Source organism: Pleurodeles waltl, chromosome 2_1 (genome assembly GCF_031143425.1).
Source record: "Pleurodeles waltl isolate 20211129_DDA chromosome 2_1, aPleWal1.hap1.20221129, whole genome shotgun sequence".
Taxonomy (NCBI): Eukaryota; Metazoa; Chordata; class Amphibia; order Caudata; family Salamandridae; genus Pleurodeles; species Pleurodeles waltl.
The window spans coordinates 748,344,777-748,367,056 of NC_090438.1; the positions used below are offsets into that span (position 1 = coordinate 748,344,777).

A 22,280-nucleotide genomic window follows, 5' to 3' on the forward strand; every position below is an offset into this window, starting at 1 on the left:
GACAGAGATATGGGCCCGCTGGGTGGGTGCTGTGCTGGTGTTTCCAGAGGGGGGGGGCTCTGTTGTGGCTTGTGCCAATGTGAGGGGAACCAACTGTCTCGAGGTCCCGGATGGGCCGGGCTGGTCATCTAGATCCAGTTGGACAGACCTGCTGTCATCACTGAGGGCCTCTTCTGTGGGTGGAGTGGACACGTCTGGAACCTCCTGTCCGGTCACGTTGGGTAGGGGTCCTGCAGGGGTGTAAAGGCATAGTTTTAGTATCTGTGTGTGCCATGGTGTGCAATGGGTGGGTGACCCTGTACCACAGTGCTTGCATTCCTGTGTGGGACCTTGTGTGCTAATTGTTTAGGGGTCTGTGTGGGTATGTGCAGTGGACATGCATTGGTGATGGGTGTCCATGCTTTGTTGTTGCATGCAGGGCTTGGTGTTGGGATGTGTGGTTTGTGATAGTGGGACATATGTGAGGAGTTGGAGTGATGGGGGTGAGGGTGAGGGTAGGGGTATGTGATAGCATGCAGATAGGGTGGGGGATGTAATAGTTAAGATTTGACTTACCAGAGTCCATTCCTCCAGCTACTCCTGCGAGGCCCTCAGGATGCAGTATAGCCAAGACCTGCTCCTCCCATGTTGTTAGTTGTGGGGGAGGAGGTGTGCGTCCGCCGCCAGTCCTCTGAAACGCGATGTAGTGTCTTGAGACCACGGAACGCACCTTCCCCCGTAGGTCGTTCCACCTCTTCCTGATGTCATCCTGTGTTCTTGGGTGCTGTCCCACTGCGTTGACGCTGTCCACGATTCTGTGCCATAGCTTCATCTTCCTAGCTATGGTGGTGTGCTGCACCTGTGATCCGAATAGCTGTGGCTCTACCCGGATGATTTCCTCCACCATGACCCTGAGCTCTACTCAGAAAACCTGGGGTGTCTTTGCGGTGCCATGGGGTGGTGTGGGTGATGTGTGAGGTGGTGTGTGTTGTGATGTGTTGAGTGATGTTTAGGGGTGTGTGCTCTTTTGTGCGTGGATGTGTATGTGTGATGGTGTTGTGTGCCTCTGTATGCTGGTGTTGTCCTTGCTGTGCTGTCTCTCTGGCCTTCGTCAAAATTTTAGGTAGTAAGGGTTTGTGGGTGATGTGGGCGGGTGTTTTTTATTGTATTGGGTGCGTGGGAGTGGTGTGTGCATGTGTATCAGGTGTGTGTATTTGGAATTGTCCAATGTGGTTGTGTTTTGTAAACGTGTGTGTATTTTGATCGCAGCGATGTGTACCGCCAATGGAATACCGAGGTTGAAAGACCACCGCATGGATTCGTGGGTCGTGATAGTGTGGGCGTATTCCTGTTGGCGTGACGGTTTCGGTTTTGTTATTGCCAGTTCATCACTGACCTTTGGTATGGCGGACTTGTGTGGGTGTCTAGATTTTGGCGGATTCCAAGCTGTGGGTCGTAATAGCTGGCGGAGGCCCAGTTGGGGATGGCCTCCCAACGTGGGAGGGGTGCCCGTCGCACCATGAGTGGGGTGTACGTCGCAGCCTGACCCCCTTAATGGTCTGCATTCTAGAGGTGGATTCTCCGGAGCTTGATGGGCATTTGAGGGCAGCACAATAGCTACAAGGTGGTGAGTCCAGAACATATTCCTCTTTGTCACATTGACAAGTTGATGTGTTATGTTCGGCCATCTCTCCCCGAAGATTGGTGATGGGCCATGTGTGACACACAAGATGAGTATCTGTTTGTGTAGGTTTGGAAGCTGGTGCATGCTGATGAGCCTTGCCTATTAGCCCAGGGAACTAGGACACAACCGAGTACAGTCTACAAACAAGTTGCTCTCCAGGTCCAACACATGGCAATTAATGTTGGTTGGTGTTGTGTGTGTATTATGTACACATCTGTCCACTACTCTTTATTGTGACAACCCAAACAAAATAAAGTGATGGGTCACTGTCCTCAGCCATGTGTCTGCTCAAATGAGTATATTGGCATTTGCCCCCTCAGAGACTACCTGCGTTCAGTGTGTCAGAAGTGCTGGTGCCTCACTACTGTCTGTCATGTGAAGGTGACCATCATACGTGTGATAGAGCATACATTGTTATTTGGGTGCAGCTACAGATCAAAACTTTCCCTTGGTAAGTGGGGAATGTCCATTGACATGAGTTGTGTAACATCACTGTTGCCAACATTCCTTGTGCCTTCAGGTTAGTATGTGTTCCTTTCACTTTACTTTTGACAAATAATTTTCACTGCTCTTTCATGCATGGTCTACATGTCTTCGTGGAATGATTTCTGTTGTCCCTCACATATGTGCGCATGCTAACATGTATGTCATGGGACTACATTTCAAGTGGTGCCACAGACAGGAGTGTGTCACCGTTGATTGTTGGCTCACACATACCCTCACCCATCATTGCATGTCATTTGGCATGTACAACTGCAGTAGCAATAAAGGACATGACAGGCAGGACTGTAGTTTTTGGCCACAATGTGCATTTCCATCATATGGCAAAGTGCTCTGCACATGTGACATGGGGAAGGTTCATTACATGGCTGTTGGCATGCATCATGAAGTGACTTGCAGTAATGTGGGAATCATATGTGGTTGTGTTCAATCATTTTTCCACAGAAATCTGGGTTTGGAGGGCCAAATGGAGGGCAGTGATATAGCTTCCCATTGGGAAACATGTTGAGGGCCTTCTACAAGTACTCCACCCATGAGCAGCAGCAGTGGCAGGCTCTGTGTGTGATCCATTCCATGACACCACAGGTCCTGTGACTTTGCCTGCAGGTGAGTTTCTTTCTTTCCGTTTCTGCCTGCTGGAAATATGGTGGTTGGACTGCCACGGTCATGTTAGCAGAAGGCAACATCATAATGTGTCCAGCAGAAACATTGGCTCTGATGGCCTCCTTGGCCTGTCTCACCACTGTGGCGGTATGTGCTGGCTGGCGGTGCTGGCGAGACCTCGCAGTTTTTCCTCTCTGGAATCGCAGCATCGTTATATGGTGGTCTGACTGCCAAGTGGATGGCAGTTGGACTGTAAATGCCATGGTGGTCTTCGGACCACCAAACACGTAATCAGGCCCTAACTCTTTTCAGATATATTTTCACAAACAGTGTTCCACCATGGACAATATTTTGACATTTTATTGCTTTGTATAACTACTAGGAAAAATCGGCCAGCCTGCTTTTGTGCTTTATTGACTATAGATCATCATTGGACTAAGTGGATAGGGTATGACTGTAGTTAAAACTGAAGAGGTAGGGCATCGATTCTACCTGCTCGTAGAGTTTCAATCTCAGACATGGGCGTGTGGAATGCTTCCTAAATCCAAAGGCCTTCATTCCGTGATGCCCAAAACAAACTGCTATATATGACTAATTTGTATATTCCATAGACTGTGTTAAACTCCTCCCCACCTTTAGGTGAATAAAATTAGTCCCTCTTACCTATGCAGATGGCTTACTTCTCATGTCATGTATGCCAAAAAGCCTTCAGATTTGTTTTTATCAGTTATAGAATAAAGACGATTATTTAATTGCTAATTTAATCAAAATTAGAACTATTATTTTTTTAATTAATATGTTAACATTCCTTTGTTTTATTGATAATAAGAAAATTGCTAATGGAAGCATCTCCATATCTTGGGGTCTTAATAGACGATCATCTAATGTGGTCATCCCAACTGTCATCTGTGAAGCAATGCAGTACTGGAACTGTAAATCAGTTTCACAAATATATGGCCTGTTTAGGTGTCGATGGAATGGCTTGCAAATGTGAACATATTCTACTACTCCTTTATCGATCAGCTGCCTTTTTGTAGTCAAAATTGTAACATTGATGTGATAAGCATGAATTGCAAATGGAAGTCGTTAAATTTCGATCATTAAATCCCCAAGGCTGAATGCAACTCAAAATGGCACTAACACCTAATTTCTGCTTTGACAGATTTGTGTACCTTAATATACTTGTTAATATGTGCCGTGGTAGAATCAAATTTTTTAAAGTACATAACTCATGAGTGCTTAAAGGAGTCCAGTAGTAATTGTCACTCTAAATTACTGATGTAGTATAAGGATCTGTCTGACAAATACCAGCTTAACCATGGTATTAGAATTATTCATGTTCAGCTTAAATTCCATTTACAAAAGTTGTCGCAGAGGTGTTGATTACTAATGATTTCCTGGCTGTTGCCAAGAATCTGTATGGAAACTGCTAAGGAAACAATTGTTTTTCCAAGCACGTATCTTAAACAGCACTTGAAGCTAAAGGGTACAGCAACACTTTTTTAATTGCATTGTATATCCCCAGTGTTCAGTTTACCATGTAAAATCGGTAAAGGGAAATAGAGGCTATAGACTTTGTAACACTGATTTAGAGACTCAAGGTCATATTTTGTGTCTACTGCATGACATGATTTTAGGAAGAAATATTGCTGTACTCTCTTTAGGGAAGCTTGCTGTAGTGATATTGACACTGCAGTTAAATAATATTTGAAAAGTCACTTTACTCTTTCAATTGGCTGAGTCATGCAATTTATGTAATTAGCAATTAGCGTAAAAATATTTAACTTTATTTTGACAGTGGTGAAAAATGTAGACAGCACTTCAGTTCTGTTGATACAATAGTGATTAAAATAATACTTTAACTTTTTTATTTAACAGATCAGCTGTTATCCAAGTTTCCATCTAATTTTTAGATGCGCTAGCACTGTGTAATCTGTTGTTTTTCATGTGTATATTGACATATTTTAAATGGTTTTATTATTTCAATATAATAAATATTTACTTCACTAAGTAGAGTAGTGCCACACGAATGGTACTTCTAGGAGGTTCCTAGCTATAGCTGCCAAAGTAACATTTTTTGAGAACAGAAAGCAGCTTTCTACATTTAATTTGTTCCACCCCATGTTAAAAGAACAATAGAAACATGCAGTTGATTTAAAACTAAAGATTAGGGCCCGTATTTATACTCCGTTTGCGCCGAATTTGCGTCGTTTTTTTCGACGCAAATTCGGCGCAAAACGAACGCCATATTTATACTTTGGCGTTAGACGCGTCTAGCGCCAAAGTATGGGCAAATAGCGTCATTTTTTTGCGTGAACGCCTTCCTTGCGTTAATGAGATGCAAGGAAGGCGTTCCCGTCTAAAAAAATGACGGCGACGCAAATGCGTCGTATTTATACTCCCGGGCAAAAATCACGCCCGGGAGTTGGCGGGTCAAAAAACCCCGCATTTGCGCCACTATTTAACGCCTGGGTCAGGGTAGGCGTTAAGGGGCCTGTGGGCTCAAAATGAGCCCACAGGTGCCCTCCCCTGCCCCCAGGGACCCCCCCTGCCACCCCTGCCCACCCCAGGAGGACACCCAAGGATGGAGGGACCCACCCCAGGGACATTCAGGTAAGTTCAGGTAAGTATAATTTTTTATATTTTTTTGGGTGGCATAGGGGGGCCTTATTTGTGCCCCCCTACATGCCACTATGCCCAATGACCATGCCCAGGGGACACAAGTCCCCTGGGCATGGCCATTGGGCAAGGGGGCATGACTCCTGTCTTTACTAAGACAGGAGTCATGAAATGGCGTCTGGGCGTCGTAAAAAAATGGCGCAAATCGGGTTGAGGCGATTCTTTTGCCTCAACCTGACTTGCCCCATTTTAAGACGCCCTAACGTCATTTTTTCCCAACGCCGGCGCTGCCTGGTCTACGTGGTTTTTTTCCACGCACACCAGGCAGCGCCGGTCTGCTTGCGCCGGCTAACGCCATTCCATAAATACGGCGCCCGCATGGCGCTTCAGAATGGCGTTAGACGGCGCTAAATTTTTTGACGCTAAACTGCGTTAGCGCAGTTTAGCGTCAAAAAGTATCAATATGGGCCTAGGTAACTGCAAAAATGGGCGAAAGGTAAGACTGATTACAATAAAACCAATCGAAAGGCGGAAAGGCCCAAATAAAGGGTGCAGATTCTATAGTAAATGATTTACAGTGTCAATTTGTAGACAAACAGATTTCTGCACATAATGGTCTATCAATGAAACTTTCTCTTAGCCAGAAGGCTATTGATGGATTTTCAACCTATGTATCAATATAGTGTCATCATCACGATTAAGGTAATACAAACTGAGCACGATAATTTCAAGTTGCTGCATCAATAAAAAATGAGAAAGAATTAAATCAAACGATTATATCTGTTAAATAATTTATGAACTGCATTATGTAGGGTTATATCCAAAGTACCTGGGAGTTAAGCCCAACTGATTCCACGGTCGAATTATTCAAGGATGAAAGCGCATGATGTAAGGTGAGTGAGTATGTGATACTTAGAAGGACTGGACGGCAGCCTTAGCCATGCTTTGTCAAACAGGTGTGCATATAATACGTACAAAAGCATATTACTATATGTAATTCCTCGTATGCTGTCAGTCGTCCATTTCTGAAGTTGAGATGTTGAGAGACTCTAACGCTCACTATTACTGAATGTTTCAAGCTGTCAATTGTGTCCCATTTAAACACCACCTGACGTCTGATGAGTTGTAACAACCTCATGATGCTAGAGAAATATGTACTGTTTAATATACCCGCGGCAAGGTCGCGGTCTAGTTTTTGTATGTATTAAAGTAGCACACATTTCACAAATTGCGGTCTAGTCCTAGTATGTATCATGGACACATGCTCCTTACATACGCTTTCATCCTAGAGTATGTCAACATCGGAAACAGTTGGCCCATGCTGAAGCAACACAGAGGGCGCAGCCCGCCACCATGGTACGATTTATGGGGAGAATTCCTTCCCAGATTTTCTTGTTTATCGGGTTGGCAGGACTGCCTGAGCCACTCGGTTTAACTAAGCCTGCCTGGTGTGATCCTTACTCCAGTCATTATCGCTGATTGGCTTCTTCAGCTGAGGCACCGGTACTTTAAATTCCTACTGAAAGACATTTGTATGGTTAAATACATTACTTACATTACATTACTTAATGTTCAGCTATCCTTTATGATCTGACATTATTTGTAACCATTAGTACCTACCATTTACAGGATTCAGTCGCGTCCTTGTGTGATATATGTAAGTTTACCTTTGACTCATCTTTCGCAAATATTCACATTATTCAGTTGCTGCATAAACTTATCTGAATTTTTATTTTTTCTACATTTCAGGTACCTAAATTGTAACTCGCAGGTACTTTGGATATGACCCACCCCATAACTCAATTCACAGAATAATAGATTGATGTAATCCTTGTGTGTATTTCTTTACCTTTTTAGGGTCGAGCCTGTGTCCCATGCGCTCTTGCGCAAGCGTATCGCTTGCGAGACGCTTTAGGAATTAGAAAAGGGCTCAGAGCCCCGTCCACATCACGTCAGTGTCTTTCATTTTTTCGTGAAATTGCCTGTTAAAATCTGCTTGTTTTCATTAGTGGAAGGCACGCATACGTCATGCCTTTTCCGGTGGTTAGCCCTCCTTGAGCGCAGCGACCAAGTACAGAAAACATGTAAGGCTCGCTGTTTCCTGTCCGGTATGTGGACTACTTTTTCTCTATTTTCGCAGCGCGATCTCGCTTGGCAGAAGTCGAGCGCTTTGCATAATATCGACCCTGTTACATAGTTAATTGCACTTTTGCCGGTTACGTACATAATTGCACTTTTGCTGATAGGTTTCATTACGAATTAACTGTAGCAGCACGATCGCACTGTTTTTTTCTTTCAACGTGGCAAGAAAAATCCGGTTGGGAGTTTACAACTGGTAATAGCTGTAACTCGGACAAATGCGAGACCCTAGTGCATTGCAAATGCTTGTTTTATTGATCCAGCATCTTGAATTGATTGTGTTCAGTCTTCATCCCATTCGTCATGATGATGACCCTAAATTGATACATAGGTAGAAACATAATCAACATCCTGCAGGTTGAGAGAGACTTTTATTGACTGCCCCTTATATGCAATAATCTGTTCTAAAATTGCGACTGTAAATGCTTTACTATAGAATCTGCACCTATTAATTGAGCTTTTATGCTGTTCCATTGTTTTTATTGTGATTACGTTTAACCTTTCACGTCGTTTTGCATGAATTTTTAAGCACTATGGGCCACGCTATCGTCACTTTTTTTATGCAGAGGAGTTAAGGAGGCCCCCACTGTGTGCCATATTTACAAAGTGGTGCAATGCATCCATTGCACCACTTCGTAACCCCTTGCACCACATTATACCTGTGCCAAGCACAATATATGCAAGGAGGGTGTTCACGCGCAGGGAGGCACAAAAATATGGCTCAGTGAAATTTACAAGATTTCACTGCGCCATTTTTTCCGTCATTTTTAACACCTGCTTAGGGCAGACGTTTAAGTAATGTTCCCATAATAACCTATGGGCCTCTCTGTGCTATGCTGGACTAGCGCCATAATTTATGGCGCGAATCCTGCAAAGTGCCACAATATTGTCATAAAATATCACACTATTGTGCTAACATGCGCCATGGTGTGCTGTATAGTAAATACAGCACTACCATGGTGATGTTAGGGGGGGCACAGGGCAACACAAGAAAAGTGGCGTATCAGACCTGATACGCCACTTTTGTGTAAATATACTCTTATTTGTTCTTAGCACTCACTAAACTGATGTTATGAATGCATATGCTGCATTTGATTATGAATGATGTTAATACCCTATTCTCATATAAGTTGATTCATTTGGCAATATCATTTATTATTTTCTTCTTTTTAACTTTGTTGTTGTTGTACAATACAATGATTTGGTATTGTGAAAATGAGTATGTATGAATTTAAATGTACCTAACTGGACATTTTTGTATTTAAGAATTAAGGGAAAGCACTGGCAGTGATAGGTTGGTTAGCACCCTGTCCTTGGCCATAAGTAAGAAATGCCAGCCAGCCATAAACAAAGAAAGAGAAACAATACAAAAAGATTCTTTTGTCTACTATTAAACTACATGTTTTTATGCTATTTCCTTGCAGGAAGTGGAGATTATTTCTCTAGTGGAAATGACCTGGTTTCTATGTTGAAGTTTCTAGCAAAAGGACCAGAGCAACGGATGGTACTCTTCGAAGATTCTATCAAGTAGGAGCAATTATACCAATGGAAATATTTTACTGTCTTACATTGTATGTACAGTTTCAAACTGATACTGATAAGAGTAAAAATGCTGATCATTCTTAACAAGATTTTATTACATATACAAACTTTATATAGAAAATTTCTGAAAATGTGACCTACAATTTAATTGTATTTTTTTTTGTGCATATTTATGATTATATGTACAGTGCTACATTCACCCTGGACTGAAACACCAAATATATTATAGACCTACAAATCTTGAGGGTAAATTGGAATAATTTACTGACTTTGACTAACCTTTAAATAACTGGGAATAATTATTTTGCTACTAAGGTCTACTCAAATAATGAAGTATCTGCCAAGTATTGTAATATTTTGTTTTACAGCAGTTGACAATTATTTTATATAATTAAACCATGTATTGACAGTTTTTCTATACTGTGGACGAGAACCAAACGTGTTGAAGACTGTTACACACAGGATCCAGCTACATTGGTTACTGTAAGAAGAAATAATGAAAACATATGTGTTATACCTGTCAGTCGTAGGGTGGCCTTCCACCAAACCTTTTGCCCACTAACCTCCATTTCTGTGCTGAAATTAGTTTTTTTGGCCTTAGCACTTTTCTAAAATGCTTGTGCTCACTCCCCTTAACATGCTTTGATTGGTTTACATCTTATTGACATACTTCATTTACTTATAAGTCCCTTGCAGAGTGATATATCATGCACCTAGGGTCTGTAAGGTAAATGCTACAAGTGGGCCTGCAACACTAATTGTGTCACTAATTGTGTCACCCACTCAAGTACACCTTAAAACATGTCCCAGGCCTGCAATTGTAGCCTGAAAGCAGTTTTAAACTGCCAATTTGATTTGCCAATATAAACCACTTGTAAGTCTTAACTCCCCTTTTATTGCATATAATTCATCCCTGGTGTAGGTCCTAGGTAGTCCATAGGGTAGGGTTAATTTTAATTAAAAGGTTGGACATGCACTTTCAGCTTCTACATGTCTTGGTAGTGAAAAACTCCTAAATTAGTTTTTCACTACTGTTAGGCCTACTTTTTCCACAGGATAGCATTGGGGATTGCTTATTACATTTAGGGCCTGATTATGAGTTTGGTGGTCCGTGGCGGAGCCAGTGTTTCCGCCAGACACATCATGATTTTGCCTTCCACTGATGTGACTGTGGCGGTCCAACCATCACATCCCAGCTTCGGGAAATGAAGGCACAGATGGCACAAACTCATCTGTAGGCAGTCACACATCCTGTGCTGCCATGGAGCCGATCACACATGTCCTGTTGTTGCTGATAAATGGAGCCCAAAATCAACTTCACCATGCATACAACCAACTGTAAGACAAAATACCTTTTCGTGTCCCCAAATACAACAATGCTCCACCATCTACCATGTATGGGGTCCAAGTATCATCTTGTGTGTCCAGGGTCGGAGATGTACACAACATATGACCCAATCACAGCCCCATGATGCCCCGTGAGGGCAGATCATAGACACCGTACCACTACACTCCATAAAACCACATGTCTGCACATCCCAGTTTCAGAGATAGTGAAGTGTACATAACATTGTGTCACACAACAGCAACACCACATCAACATCACAACTACTAATTGAACTGACACTCTCACATTCCTCACGTGCCATGGCCTGTCGAGATAATGAAGACACATATGTATGGATGTGTTATTTAACCCAAACGCACCTTTCTAAGCAACGCCCCTGTAGGGGAACCCTCACATATCACCCAAATTTCAAGACAGTGGATATTAAATGGGATTCAAAATATTTTGAGAGACAGTTATCTAAAGCCTATAATGTAAACAATGCCTGCAAAATAGGGATGACGGCATCAGGGAGACCAGGAAGGATGTTGTCCTGCGACACATTTCATTGTGCACATGGTCCTAAAACACTATTTATACAGGAACTGGGCCTTCATGTATCCCAGGGACAACCAATAGTATTAACAAGTGACATGACTATCTGCCAAATGTGTAAGTGCAAGTCAAGAAAGCAAATATAACAGCATCAGAATGGGTCGCACATGTAGATGAAGTAGCTGGAAGGTACAGACTTGGAAATGGACCCATCGTCAGTCAATTGTATAGGAAAGTAGCACAATTGAACACTCTACATGTCTGGACAAGCAAAACGCTAGTTTGCACACATTAAACAAATGGCCAATCAACATGAGGGGGGCAAATGTAACCCAATACATGTTGACATTTTAAAAACCAAGATGAAATACTTACCATATCAAACAACACACAATGCAATGACACCCCAATTGGATTACCACCCACATATCTATCACCTGAACATCTCTTGTTGTCCTGGGTGACACCAGCACTGCTCCCAAAGCCTGTTCTTCCCAACTACAGCAAATGAATCAGCAATCAGAGTTAATCAAACACAACTGTAGGCATATATCACAAATTACTCAGGAACAGCAAAAAGGTAGAAAAGTGATGGCAGGACAAAATTGTACCCAAAAACAGCTTCAGTTTATTAACACAACTTTACATAACGTGGAATATGTGTCAAGGCCAATGTCCAGCCCACAGACAGAAGCTCATGTGCACTGTTGTGCACCACAACTTGAGTCACTGACCAATGGCATAGGAACCTCCACAGGAAGGACCATGAAATGTGCATGCCAGGCACCTCAATGATCCCCTTGGGTGGGGTGGGATCAGATTTGAGATGGCAGGTTTGATTTTAGGAGAGGGAGGCTTGACTTTGGGAGGGTGGGTTAGACTTTGGGGGGGCTAGACTTTGGGAGGGGTGGGCTTCTCCTTGGGGGTTGGAGGGGTATGGCTGGTTTTAGGGTGAGAGGGACAGATGTGACAGGGGAGGACTTGGATGTGGAAGGTATGAGTTGAGATGTGGGCAAGGTCCTTTTGTTTTTGGGAGTGGGTGGTTTCACAGGGGTAAGGGCAAGGTCAAAAAGGAAACTTTCTTTGGGAAAACAGGTAGGGTCTTCAGAAGGGATTAGGGGCTGGGAGGTTGAGGAAGTGCTTGTCTTACCTGTGGGTGTTGTTGCTGCTGCTATTGTGTGTGTTTGTGGTATGCTTGAGTTTGGGTGGTGTCTGTTGCATGTGTGAGTGTGGGCATTTGCATTTCTTGGGTGGCAGTGAGGTGCAGATGATAGGTGGGAGTGGTGGTTGTGTCTGGTGTGTGGGTCTGTGGGTGTTGGGGTGCTCCATGTGGTAACGGTGGGTTTGGTGGTCTGTGTGAGGGACTGTTGAATGCTTGTGTGCTGGTGTGTCTTGTGCTGTCCGTGCTTATGTGTGCTGTTTGTGTGTGTTGAGGTGAGTGCGTGTAAATGTGTGTGTGCTTGGGACAGGTAGGGGTATACGCATGTTGGATGGGAAAGAGGAAAGTGGTAGGGGTAGGATTGTGGGGGGCAGAAGGCTGCCATCAGTGAGGAGACCAGAGCCCGAAAAGATCTCTGTAGGCTAGACATAGCACTATGAATGATTTCTAGGTATGCAACCACCTGCTGACGCTGGCTGCCCTGCACCTGGATGCCATTCAGAACGGCAGTCTGACCCACAGAAATACTCCTGAGGAGGGCAATAGCCTCCTCACTCAGTGCAGCAGGGGTAACGAGGGCAGGGACAAAGGAGGCTCCCAACCTCTTGGGTGAGTGGGCATGGCCAACTGGGTGGGGAGCAACATGGATGGTGGAGATGGGGCTGGGGGTGGTGCACAAGGATCGAACAGGTACAGGTCCGAATGGGTCAGCCAACACTAGGGAGTAGCCACTGGACGAAGAATCCAAAGATGAAGATGTTGATCTTGTGTCCCCCGTGGCACTCCCCTCACCCTCTGCGCAACTGGGTTCCTCCATGTCCAATGTCTCGAGACTGGAGGTACAGTGGCCAGCCGGTTCCCCACTGGTTTCAGCCCTGTCTCCTCCACTTGCCAGTGCTGATGCTGAAATTACAAAGACAAATAGGGTCACTGCATCTGCCTGAACACACTTGAACAACTGCTTTGATTAGCAAACATTACCAGCTACAAGATTCACAAAAGTGATCCCAGCATTTGCAACACCATGTGCATGCATGCTACATGAACTGTGAACAGTTGCACACAGGAAAATCAGAATCACAGACAACTCCAATTGTATGGGTGAAGTTGTGTAATCACAGTACCCATGAAGCAAGTAGGAGACCTTATCACCTTGAATGGTTTGGCTTATGTAGGATCCCCCAGTAACCTGTTGTCATAAAATAGTTCACTCTCACAGATCCCACACAAGGTCATGCATCCAACTAATGTTCACATACCCAATACCACATCATGATCAAAAGATGGCCAAATAATCCAGCCATGTTGCAGCAAGAAGTGTAGTAGCTGGAAAATGGTGACAGGGATACACATATGTCACCCTGTTAAAATTCTCCAGTGGTAACTTCACAATATGTACATTGTCTAAATAGACTCGTGGAAATTGTACCAATGCTGCTCTGACAGATAACACATTTTGCACAGAAAAGAACACTGAAGACCATTTGGTCAAAATGACTAGGAGATTTTTCTACAAATATCCACATCACAATGAATCGGCTAGCCCCAGGGAAATAAACTATTTCAGTAGGTTTTGCTGAGAACACCCTACTCAGATTGCATAAGTAAAAGCCAATCGTCCAGTCATTGTTGAAGCGGCTGAGGGATTCTCCAGTACCTGTAGAAGGCCCTTAACATGTTACTTAACGGGGGAGGCACATCACTGACTCTTTTTGTCATGCAAACAGAGATTCCCTTGGATGAATGAGTGTACATAAGCAAGTCACTCCCTGATGCGTGTCAACAGTTAGGTAATAAACCCTCACCATTTAACATGTGCTAAGCAGGTCCTCAAATCATTCTACATTTATAACATGGAAATGCACATTGTGAATAAAAAACATTGTCCTACCTGTCATTTCCTTCATTGTTTCTTCAATTGTACATACAAAAGTACATGGAGTGACAGATGAGGGTATGTGTTAGCCGCCAAGCAGTGGTGACACACTCTTGTCTGTGGCACCACATGAACTGTAGGCTCTAACACATGTTGGCATGCACAAATATTTGAAGGAATCAGATGTCATGACATTAAGACAGATAAACCATGCATGAAACAGCAGTGAAAATAATATGCAAAAGTGAATGGTACACATGCCAACATGTAGGCACAAGGAATGATGGCAACAGTGATGTGACCAAAATCATGTCAATGGACCTTCACTACTTCAAGGGGAAGAAGTGCTCTGTGACTTCATCCTAAGGCAATGTAGGCTTTGTCAAATGTATGATGGCCACCTTCACATGAGATACAGTAGTGAGGCTCTAGCACTCATGACACATTGAAGAAAAGTGACCTGTGGGGGATACATGCCAATATACTCACGTAAGCAGACACATGATTGAGTACAGTAGTCTATTACCTTATATTTTATGTTGTTGGGGGCTGACACACAGAAGAGCAGTGGAATGTTGGTTACAAATGACACCCACATAAACAAACAGCATGACCTGATCGATCACTGTACTCAGCCATGTGTTGGCCCTGGAGAATAAATTGGTTGTGGAGTATACACTGTTGTGTCCTGGGGGACTGGGCTAAAAGGCAAGGCACATCAGCATGCATGCACCAACTTCCATACCTACACAAACAAGTGCTCATCTTGTGTCTCACACATGGCCCCTCTCCAATCTTCAGGGAAACTTGGCAGACTCTAACACATCAACTTGGCAATGTGACAGGCAGGAGGATGCCCAGGACTCACCCCCTTGTAGCTGCTGTGCTGCCCTCAAACGTCCATCAAGTGCGGGGTAGGCTACTGCCAGAATGCAGGCCATCAGGGGGTCAGACTCTGGTGTGTACCCCGCCCACGTTGGGAGGATAGCCCAAGCTGGACCTTTGCGATCTTCTGCGCCCAGTGTTTGAAGTCCTCCTACCTTGCTACAGTGGGTGCTCTGCTGGCCATGGAATCCCTGGGTCCGCACCTTCTGGGCAATGGCTCTCCAAATCCTTTTCTTCTGATGTTGACCGCTATAGATACAATAGACAAATTAAAAGGTTACAATTCAATTTTTGGCCAACTGGTTATGTCATATGCATTTCCGAAACACCAAGCACAAAAAGTTTGTTATCGCCAACAACCAAAAGTGTGAAGCACACATGCTGATGAATACAGGGGCATAAATACACACTTTTGGAGTCATCTGTAGGCTTACCTACTACCCTGCTCATGGCCTACACTGACTAAGCAAGCCTACTGACATCAGGCAGCCCAAGCAACATGTACTGTGATGTGAGCAAAAATGAAGCACAACACACTATTATCACCTTCTGAAGGTTCAACTCATTGAGCCTGCCTGGACTGACACATTTATGTCCAGCCACAATGACTCACTGCATACAGTCCCTATGGGCAGCTACCATGGTACAGAATACACACACTTAAGTCACAATGAAAGGGCTGCCAGGGATGGCACGTGAAAGTCTCTTCCCTGTGACATGTGGTGTACCAAATTTTATCTCACACCACTTCAGAGTAGGTTTGTGTGGTATGTACTTGAAGCTGAAATCACAACTTTTTCCATAAGTGGCAATCCAACAGAGTTCGCATCCAACATACTAAGGTCTGAATGGTTGCATGTAACTAAGTTAATGAGTCACATGTCATGCCCTCTCCTGAATCAACCAACTTTCTGCACTGTAGGTTTGGCACTCGTGCAATATGCTTTTATTGTACAAATATGATTTGTGGAAAGGTGACAACAGAGCTTTTGTCATCACAAAGACAATGTGTGTCATTGACTTATGACAAGTTCCTTACTCCCACAGCCTTTGTGATGTTCAACACAAATATGCACTAGGCCAGGGAATTACCTCAGGGCCCATTCCTAATGTAGTTAATATAACAAAGGCCTTCAGGCCAAGTCTTGCCATTGAAGACTCATTTTGGCCACAGTCAAAGACCTGCAGGTTTACAGGGAGTGGGCCCAGTGCCACAGTTCCATAGCCACAGTAACTCTATCCTATCCTGGTTTAAGGCCCATACTGGATAAACATTTTACAGGCTCTTGTCTCCGCAGGCTGAGCATCCCGAACTTACGTGACACTCACATTTCCATCAATTCCATGCATGACAGTACATCCTGTACCCATCCTCTATGTGGGTTCAGGGTTGTTTGGCACTCTGAACCGCACAGTGAGTTTCACATTGTTCACAACAGTTTGGCAAAGCCAGACATGGGTTTAATGATCTGTGGGACTATGCACATTCCACGGAGATCCTTAATTCCTTAAACAGTATGCATACATAGTGTGGGAGGCTGGCCTCATTTGTAGTGGGTACTTTAGGTACTTACACCTTATACCAGGTCCCTTATTACTGAAATGTAGGCAGTGTCTAGCAGCTTAGGCTGTCTAGGGGTAGCTGTAGAAGAGCAGCCAAGGCTGAACTAGGAGACATGCAAAGCTCTTGCAATACCACTTTAGTCACACAGTACTTATGCACAATAAAAGACAATACTCAGTGTTACCGAAAATAAAGGTACTTTATTGTAGTGACCCAAGGCGAAAAACATTTTAGCTGCAATACTCCTTCTGGAGATAAGTATTATACACAATATATACACTAGTAACCAAAATCAGGTAAGTAAACAGTCATAGATTAGTGCAAACAGTGAAAAACACAATAGATTGCAATGGGCCTTGGGGCAACACATACTACATACTAAAACAGTGGAAAGCGAAGGTCGGATTCCCCCCCAGGCAAGTGTAGTGTGTAGGGGAGTGCTGGGAGTGTAAGAAAACACCAAAGGTAAATAAAGTACCCCACCCCAGAGCCCAGGAAAGCAGGAGTAAAGTACAGCAAATTTCCTCAGAACACACTACAAGACGTGATGAAGAATTATGCAAGAACCAAGCAAGACTGCAAGCAACCAATGATGGATTCCTGGGCCTGAAGACCTGTGAGAGAGGAGACCAAGTCCAGAAGTCGATGAAGAGTCCAGGAAGAACAGGAACCCCTGCCCACCTGGAAGAAGGTCCAAAAGTGGATTCTCCAGTTGGAAGAAAAGTATAGAAATGCACCAAAGAAGATATCTGTGGGTTCCTGCTTGGTGAAAGAGATGTCCCACGTCATGTTGTTGGATGCAGGCTGTTTGCATCGCTGGATTCCACCAACACGCCTTAGTTCACTCAAGAACACGTTTTGTGTCAAAGAGGAACTGCACGGACCCAGGAGGGACCAGGGGGTCTCAACTTGGACTGAGGAGACAGAGGGGCTCTCAGCACTTCAGAGAGCCTTCATAAGACCAGGCAGCACCCAGAGTAGTCCCCGGACAGGGGGACAAAGGAGTTGCAAAGTGCGGTCATCGCAGCACTACACAGAAGGATCCCACGCCGCCGGAGAACAACTCAGAGAGCTGTGCGTCACAGGATAGAGTGCTGGGGACCTGGGCTATGCTGTGCATGAAGAACTTTTGGAAAAAGCGCACAGATGCCCAAGGAGCTGTAGAAGATGCGATTCACAGGGGTACTGTCTGGTACGGGGAGGCAAGCTCTTACTTCCACCAAATTTGGACAACTGGACCTTTGGACAGTCAGGATCACTTTGGTCCACAACCTGGCTCCAAGGATCATGCTCGTTGACAAGAGTCAGATCATCATCGCAGAGAGTACAGATCGTCATCACAGAGAGGTCGCTGCTGAAGCAGAGAAGTGACTCCGTCACTCCATGGGAGATTCCTTTGGTCCGTCTGGTGCAAGGTGAAGACAGCCAGTCCTCAGAGTGTGCACACCTTGGAAACGGTTGCAGTTGCTGGCTGGAGCTGAAGTTGCAGGTCACAGTATTCTTCCTGGATACTTTGTTACAGTTACAGTGGTTCCTGGAGCAGTCTGCGGTTGATCTGACAATCAGAAGCTGAAGCAGAGGTTGCAGAAGAGTCCTGGTGGAGTCTTGCAAACCGAATCTGAGGAAACACCTAGAGGGGAGAACCTAAATACCCCTGAGAGGGGGATTGGCTACCTAACCAGGTATGCACCTATTAGTAGGGGTCTCTGGTGTCACCTGATGGCACTGGCCTCTCAGATGCTCCTAGAGGGTCCCCACACCTTGGAATCCAAGATGGCTAACACCAGGGTCACTCTGTAGGAGCTCTAGGCACCGCCCCTGGCGTGGTGATAGACAGGGGAGTGGTCACTTCCCTTTCCTTTGTCCAGTTTTGCACCAGAGCAGGGACTGAGGGTCCCTGAATCGGTGTAGGCTATATTATGCAAGGAGGGCACAGTTTGTGCCCTTCAAAGCATTTCCAAAGGCTCTGGGAGGATACCCCTCCCATGCCTGTAACACCAGACTGCAGTGGCAGTCCTGAAGGAGTGTTTGTATGAGCTTCTTAAGGGTGGCAAAAGAAATGCTACAGTCCATAAGGATCTCCTGGATCCCCAATGCCATGGGTACCTAGGTACCATATACTAGGGACTTATAAGGGGGGACCAATGTGCCAATTAGAATTGGTATTTGGAGTCACTAACTACAGTGACAAATTTGGTACACAGAGAGAGCATAAGCACTGGAGTTCTGGTTAGCAGAACTCCAGTGACACAGTGAAGCATACTGACAATACATATAGGCTACAAACTAGGAGCACAGTAAAAACACACTGACAGATAGGTCTCAAACTATGAGCACTGGAGTCCTGGCTAGCAGGATCCCAGTGAGACAGTAAAATCACACTGACAAACAGCCAAATATGGGGGTAAACATGATAGAAAGAGGCTACTTTCTCACACATAGCTCATGATGTAATGCACATATATGTATTACATTTAAAAACATCATATACAAAGATGTGTAAGTGGCTGTAAGGTGTCCTTGCCTAGCAATACGAATGCAACAGAGGGAGGGTCTAGGGTTTATCACACAACACAATGGTAATGTGAAATACATATAGCACTTGTCTCCACTACCAGCACCATGTACATCACACATATAGAACATAAAATGCAGCAAAAGAAACACAAAAAGTCTCACTGGCACTCAGAGCAACATTGTAGCCTATGAGGAAGGAAAATTTGGTGATGGACATAGTCAAATAAGCCTATGATGTTCTTACCTGCGCCTCTGGTGAGCCATAGAGCTGGCCATACAAGAAAGGACCTCCTCAGTGAGCCTCTCCATCTCCTCAGGAGAGATGGCAAAGGCCCTTTCACCTGATTGACCTGGCATGAGTACTCCCAAAGATGGCACATGGCAGCTGAAGTGGTGAAGGTGTTGATGGCAGCAGTGTCAGGAGTCAAGTGAGTGATTTAGCAAAACACAGCATGCATGTATGCCATGTACGTGGTCATCACGACCAACAGCCACTGCCATTGACCCACGACTGTCACAGTCCCCACTGTTACCCAATGGCTGTGGTGACCGCAGTTGAAACTGCCCATCTTTCAGTTAACTCCTGCCGACAGTCGCATGTGGGTCCTAATGTTCAGTGAACTAGGTCATTCATTCGCCATTTAGGCATTTGTAAATAGTGTATTGGGCCCTGTTAAATGCGTCACAATATCAATATATGTGTCTGATCATCACAAACAATATAAAGCAGCCTTGCTGTGTAGGTTCTCCTACACAATCACTAATGTAGTGTGCTGCTGGTCACAGATGGTACGGCGGTGCACTGTCCACAAGCGGTGACGGTATTTTTGGCGGAATAGACTGTTAAATTGCAAGGGACACACATGGAGCAGGTAGTTGGATGATGCCCAAATCCCATGTTGTTGACACATATCTAGACAACCATGGAGGTTACATTTGGCTGTTGAGTAAATATACAGTGGCCTTATCTGGTGGTATGTCACAACCTATGTTCATTGGTGTCTTAAGAGACATGCTGTCAGCAATGGTGAAACACATTGACAGCTATATTATGTTCCCCAGATGTGAGAATTTAGCCAATGTGAAGGCTGACTTGTATGGTTTTGGTCAACGCCCACATGTGGTGGAAGCCAATGGTGGCACATATACTGCATTGGTGCCACCGCAGGAAAGTGAACGAGTCTCTCAAAAAAAGGAAGAACTTCCATTTGGGCAATGTGCAAGTTGTCTGCTTGTCAGATCTTTGCACCTCAAACGTCTGTGCCCGGTTCCCTGGTTCAGGTCAAAGTTTCCTTTGTAATGCTTAACAGCACCATACCCCAACTGGTGTCACAACTGCACTCAGAGCGGGCCTGGTTGGTTGGTAAGCCACAAATGTCCTTATTAAGTGTGTGCAGTGTCAGTTGCTACAATTATGAAGTGAGTGACTCTTAGGCCCTCATTCCGACATTGGCGGGCGGCGGGCACCGGGCACCGCCCGCCAAGCGGAAACCGCCATTTGGCCGCTCCGCAGTCAAAAGACCGCGGAGGCCATTCTGGCTTTCCCGCTGGGCCGGCTGGCGCCCGCCGAATGGAGCCGGCGGAGTTGCAGGGGTGCGACGGGTGCAGTTGCACCTGTCGCGATTTTCACTGTCTGCAATGCAGACAGTGAAAATCTTTATGGGGCCCTGTTAGGGGGCCCCTGCACTGCCCCCAGCGGCCCCACAACACCCGTTCCTGCCATCCTGTTCCTGGCGGTAAAAACCGCCAGGAACAGGATGGCGGGAAGGGGGTCGGAATCCCCATGGCGCCGCCATGGAGGATTCCCCCAGCCGGGGGAAATCTGGCGGAAAACCACCGGACCCGGCTGGGCGACCGCGGCTGTCGGAATACAAAATGAAGCACCGCCAGCCTGTTGGCGATGCTTCAGCCGGCCTCCACCCTGGCGGTCATAGACCGCCAGGGTCAGAATGAGGCCCTTAGTCTTGGTCTTATTCCAAAACAGGACACAGCATATCCAAATTGTCCTTGCCTGTTGACACAGCTCAGGAAACCAACTACACCATGGAAAGTCAGCCTCATCAAGGCCCATGGAAGAACACAGCGAGCAGTAGAGCGGGCTTTTGGGCGCCTAAAGGCCAGATTTTACTGTTGGGTCAAAACGGGGGGACCCCTCCTCTACTCACTAGGGAAGGTGTGTCAGATAACTGTGGCATGCTGCATACCCCACAACATTGCCCTGCAGAGGAATTTCCCTTACATCCCAGTGGAGGGGGAGCCTGAGGTGCCACGGGGGAGAATCCTAAAATGCCAAATGAAGTTGATAGTGGTGAAGAGGAAAGAGCTGACTTGCGACAAGATGTCATTGACAGCTTCTTCTTATGTATGTAAGTATGTCATGAGATGTCGTGAGTTTGTGCAATGAACAGTAGTTATGATAATGTTTGGAGTGTATTTTTGGAAACAGGGAGCTAACGCTCAGGGAAAATCTGCAAAAGGGTGTTTAATGAGCTAGCATTTTACACATTCATTTTTTGATGCTCTTGCTTTGGTTGTGTCAGATTTTTGTAAGCAACTTTGTTCTCCAGACGTTTGCTGTGTGTCTTGTGTCACATGTATGGTTTCATAACTATACTCCTTGTTTTGTTCTTTGTTCAAGTACCTTCAACATGAGATTTTAATTTGGTTATTTCAGAGTTGTGACATTGACAGGTATATTGTGCTGTTGGGACATACAAAGTGGACATGGATTGTTCCTGGGAATGTATTTCACAGACTTTATGTGTAGAAGACCTTTGTCAAGACAGCTTGCACCTTGAAAGGATGGAAGTGCAGAAGCCTCCCTTGCACTTTATTGTTGTGCGGTGGTCGTGATGCATCATGAGCGTTGTCATGTGGTCAGTAAAACGTTTGATATAGGGCAAATTCATGCCAGTTCACCTTCACAATAGCTAAAAACTCTTTTTGTCTGAACTGTTTGTATCTTTCAGTGTGTTTTATCCTTGTAGGCTAATGTCCATGTGGCACATCACTGACATTTGTTTGGGTCACACCACAGATGCAGCAGTACTGCATTGTATTGACCCTGTGATCAGGACCTGTTGTTCAGCCATCTCTCTGGGTGTTGCATTTTATGAGGTGGGCCTCCTTTTGAGAGCTAGGGGACATGTCTCCAGCTGATGACAGCAACCATATCCATTTTTGCCCATTTAACAGGACAATGTCTGACATGTCCAGTCCTACAATGTTTTGGGGGTCTGTATCAGTATATTGTATGGCCTATACAGTATGATATGGTCATGTCTGCTCTTCGGTGTTTCTGAAATCTTGATAGTCTATGTTGTGAACAAT

The 22,280-nt window shown here is 44.9% G+C and overlaps 1 protein-coding gene across 1 annotated transcript in view; it reads left to right on the plus strand.

The window, feature by feature from the left end:
• Positions 1-22,280, plus strand: part of LOC138268125 (enoyl-CoA delta isomerase 2-like) — a 1,004,455-nt gene that overhangs the window by 600,223 nt on the left and 381,952 nt on the right. The window contains exon 4 of the mRNA XM_069217527.1: positions 8,950-9,052. Within this exon, the coding sequence (XP_069073628.1) occupies positions 8,950-9,052 (103 nt within the window). The remainder of the gene's footprint in view (positions 1-8,949; positions 9,053-22,280) is intronic.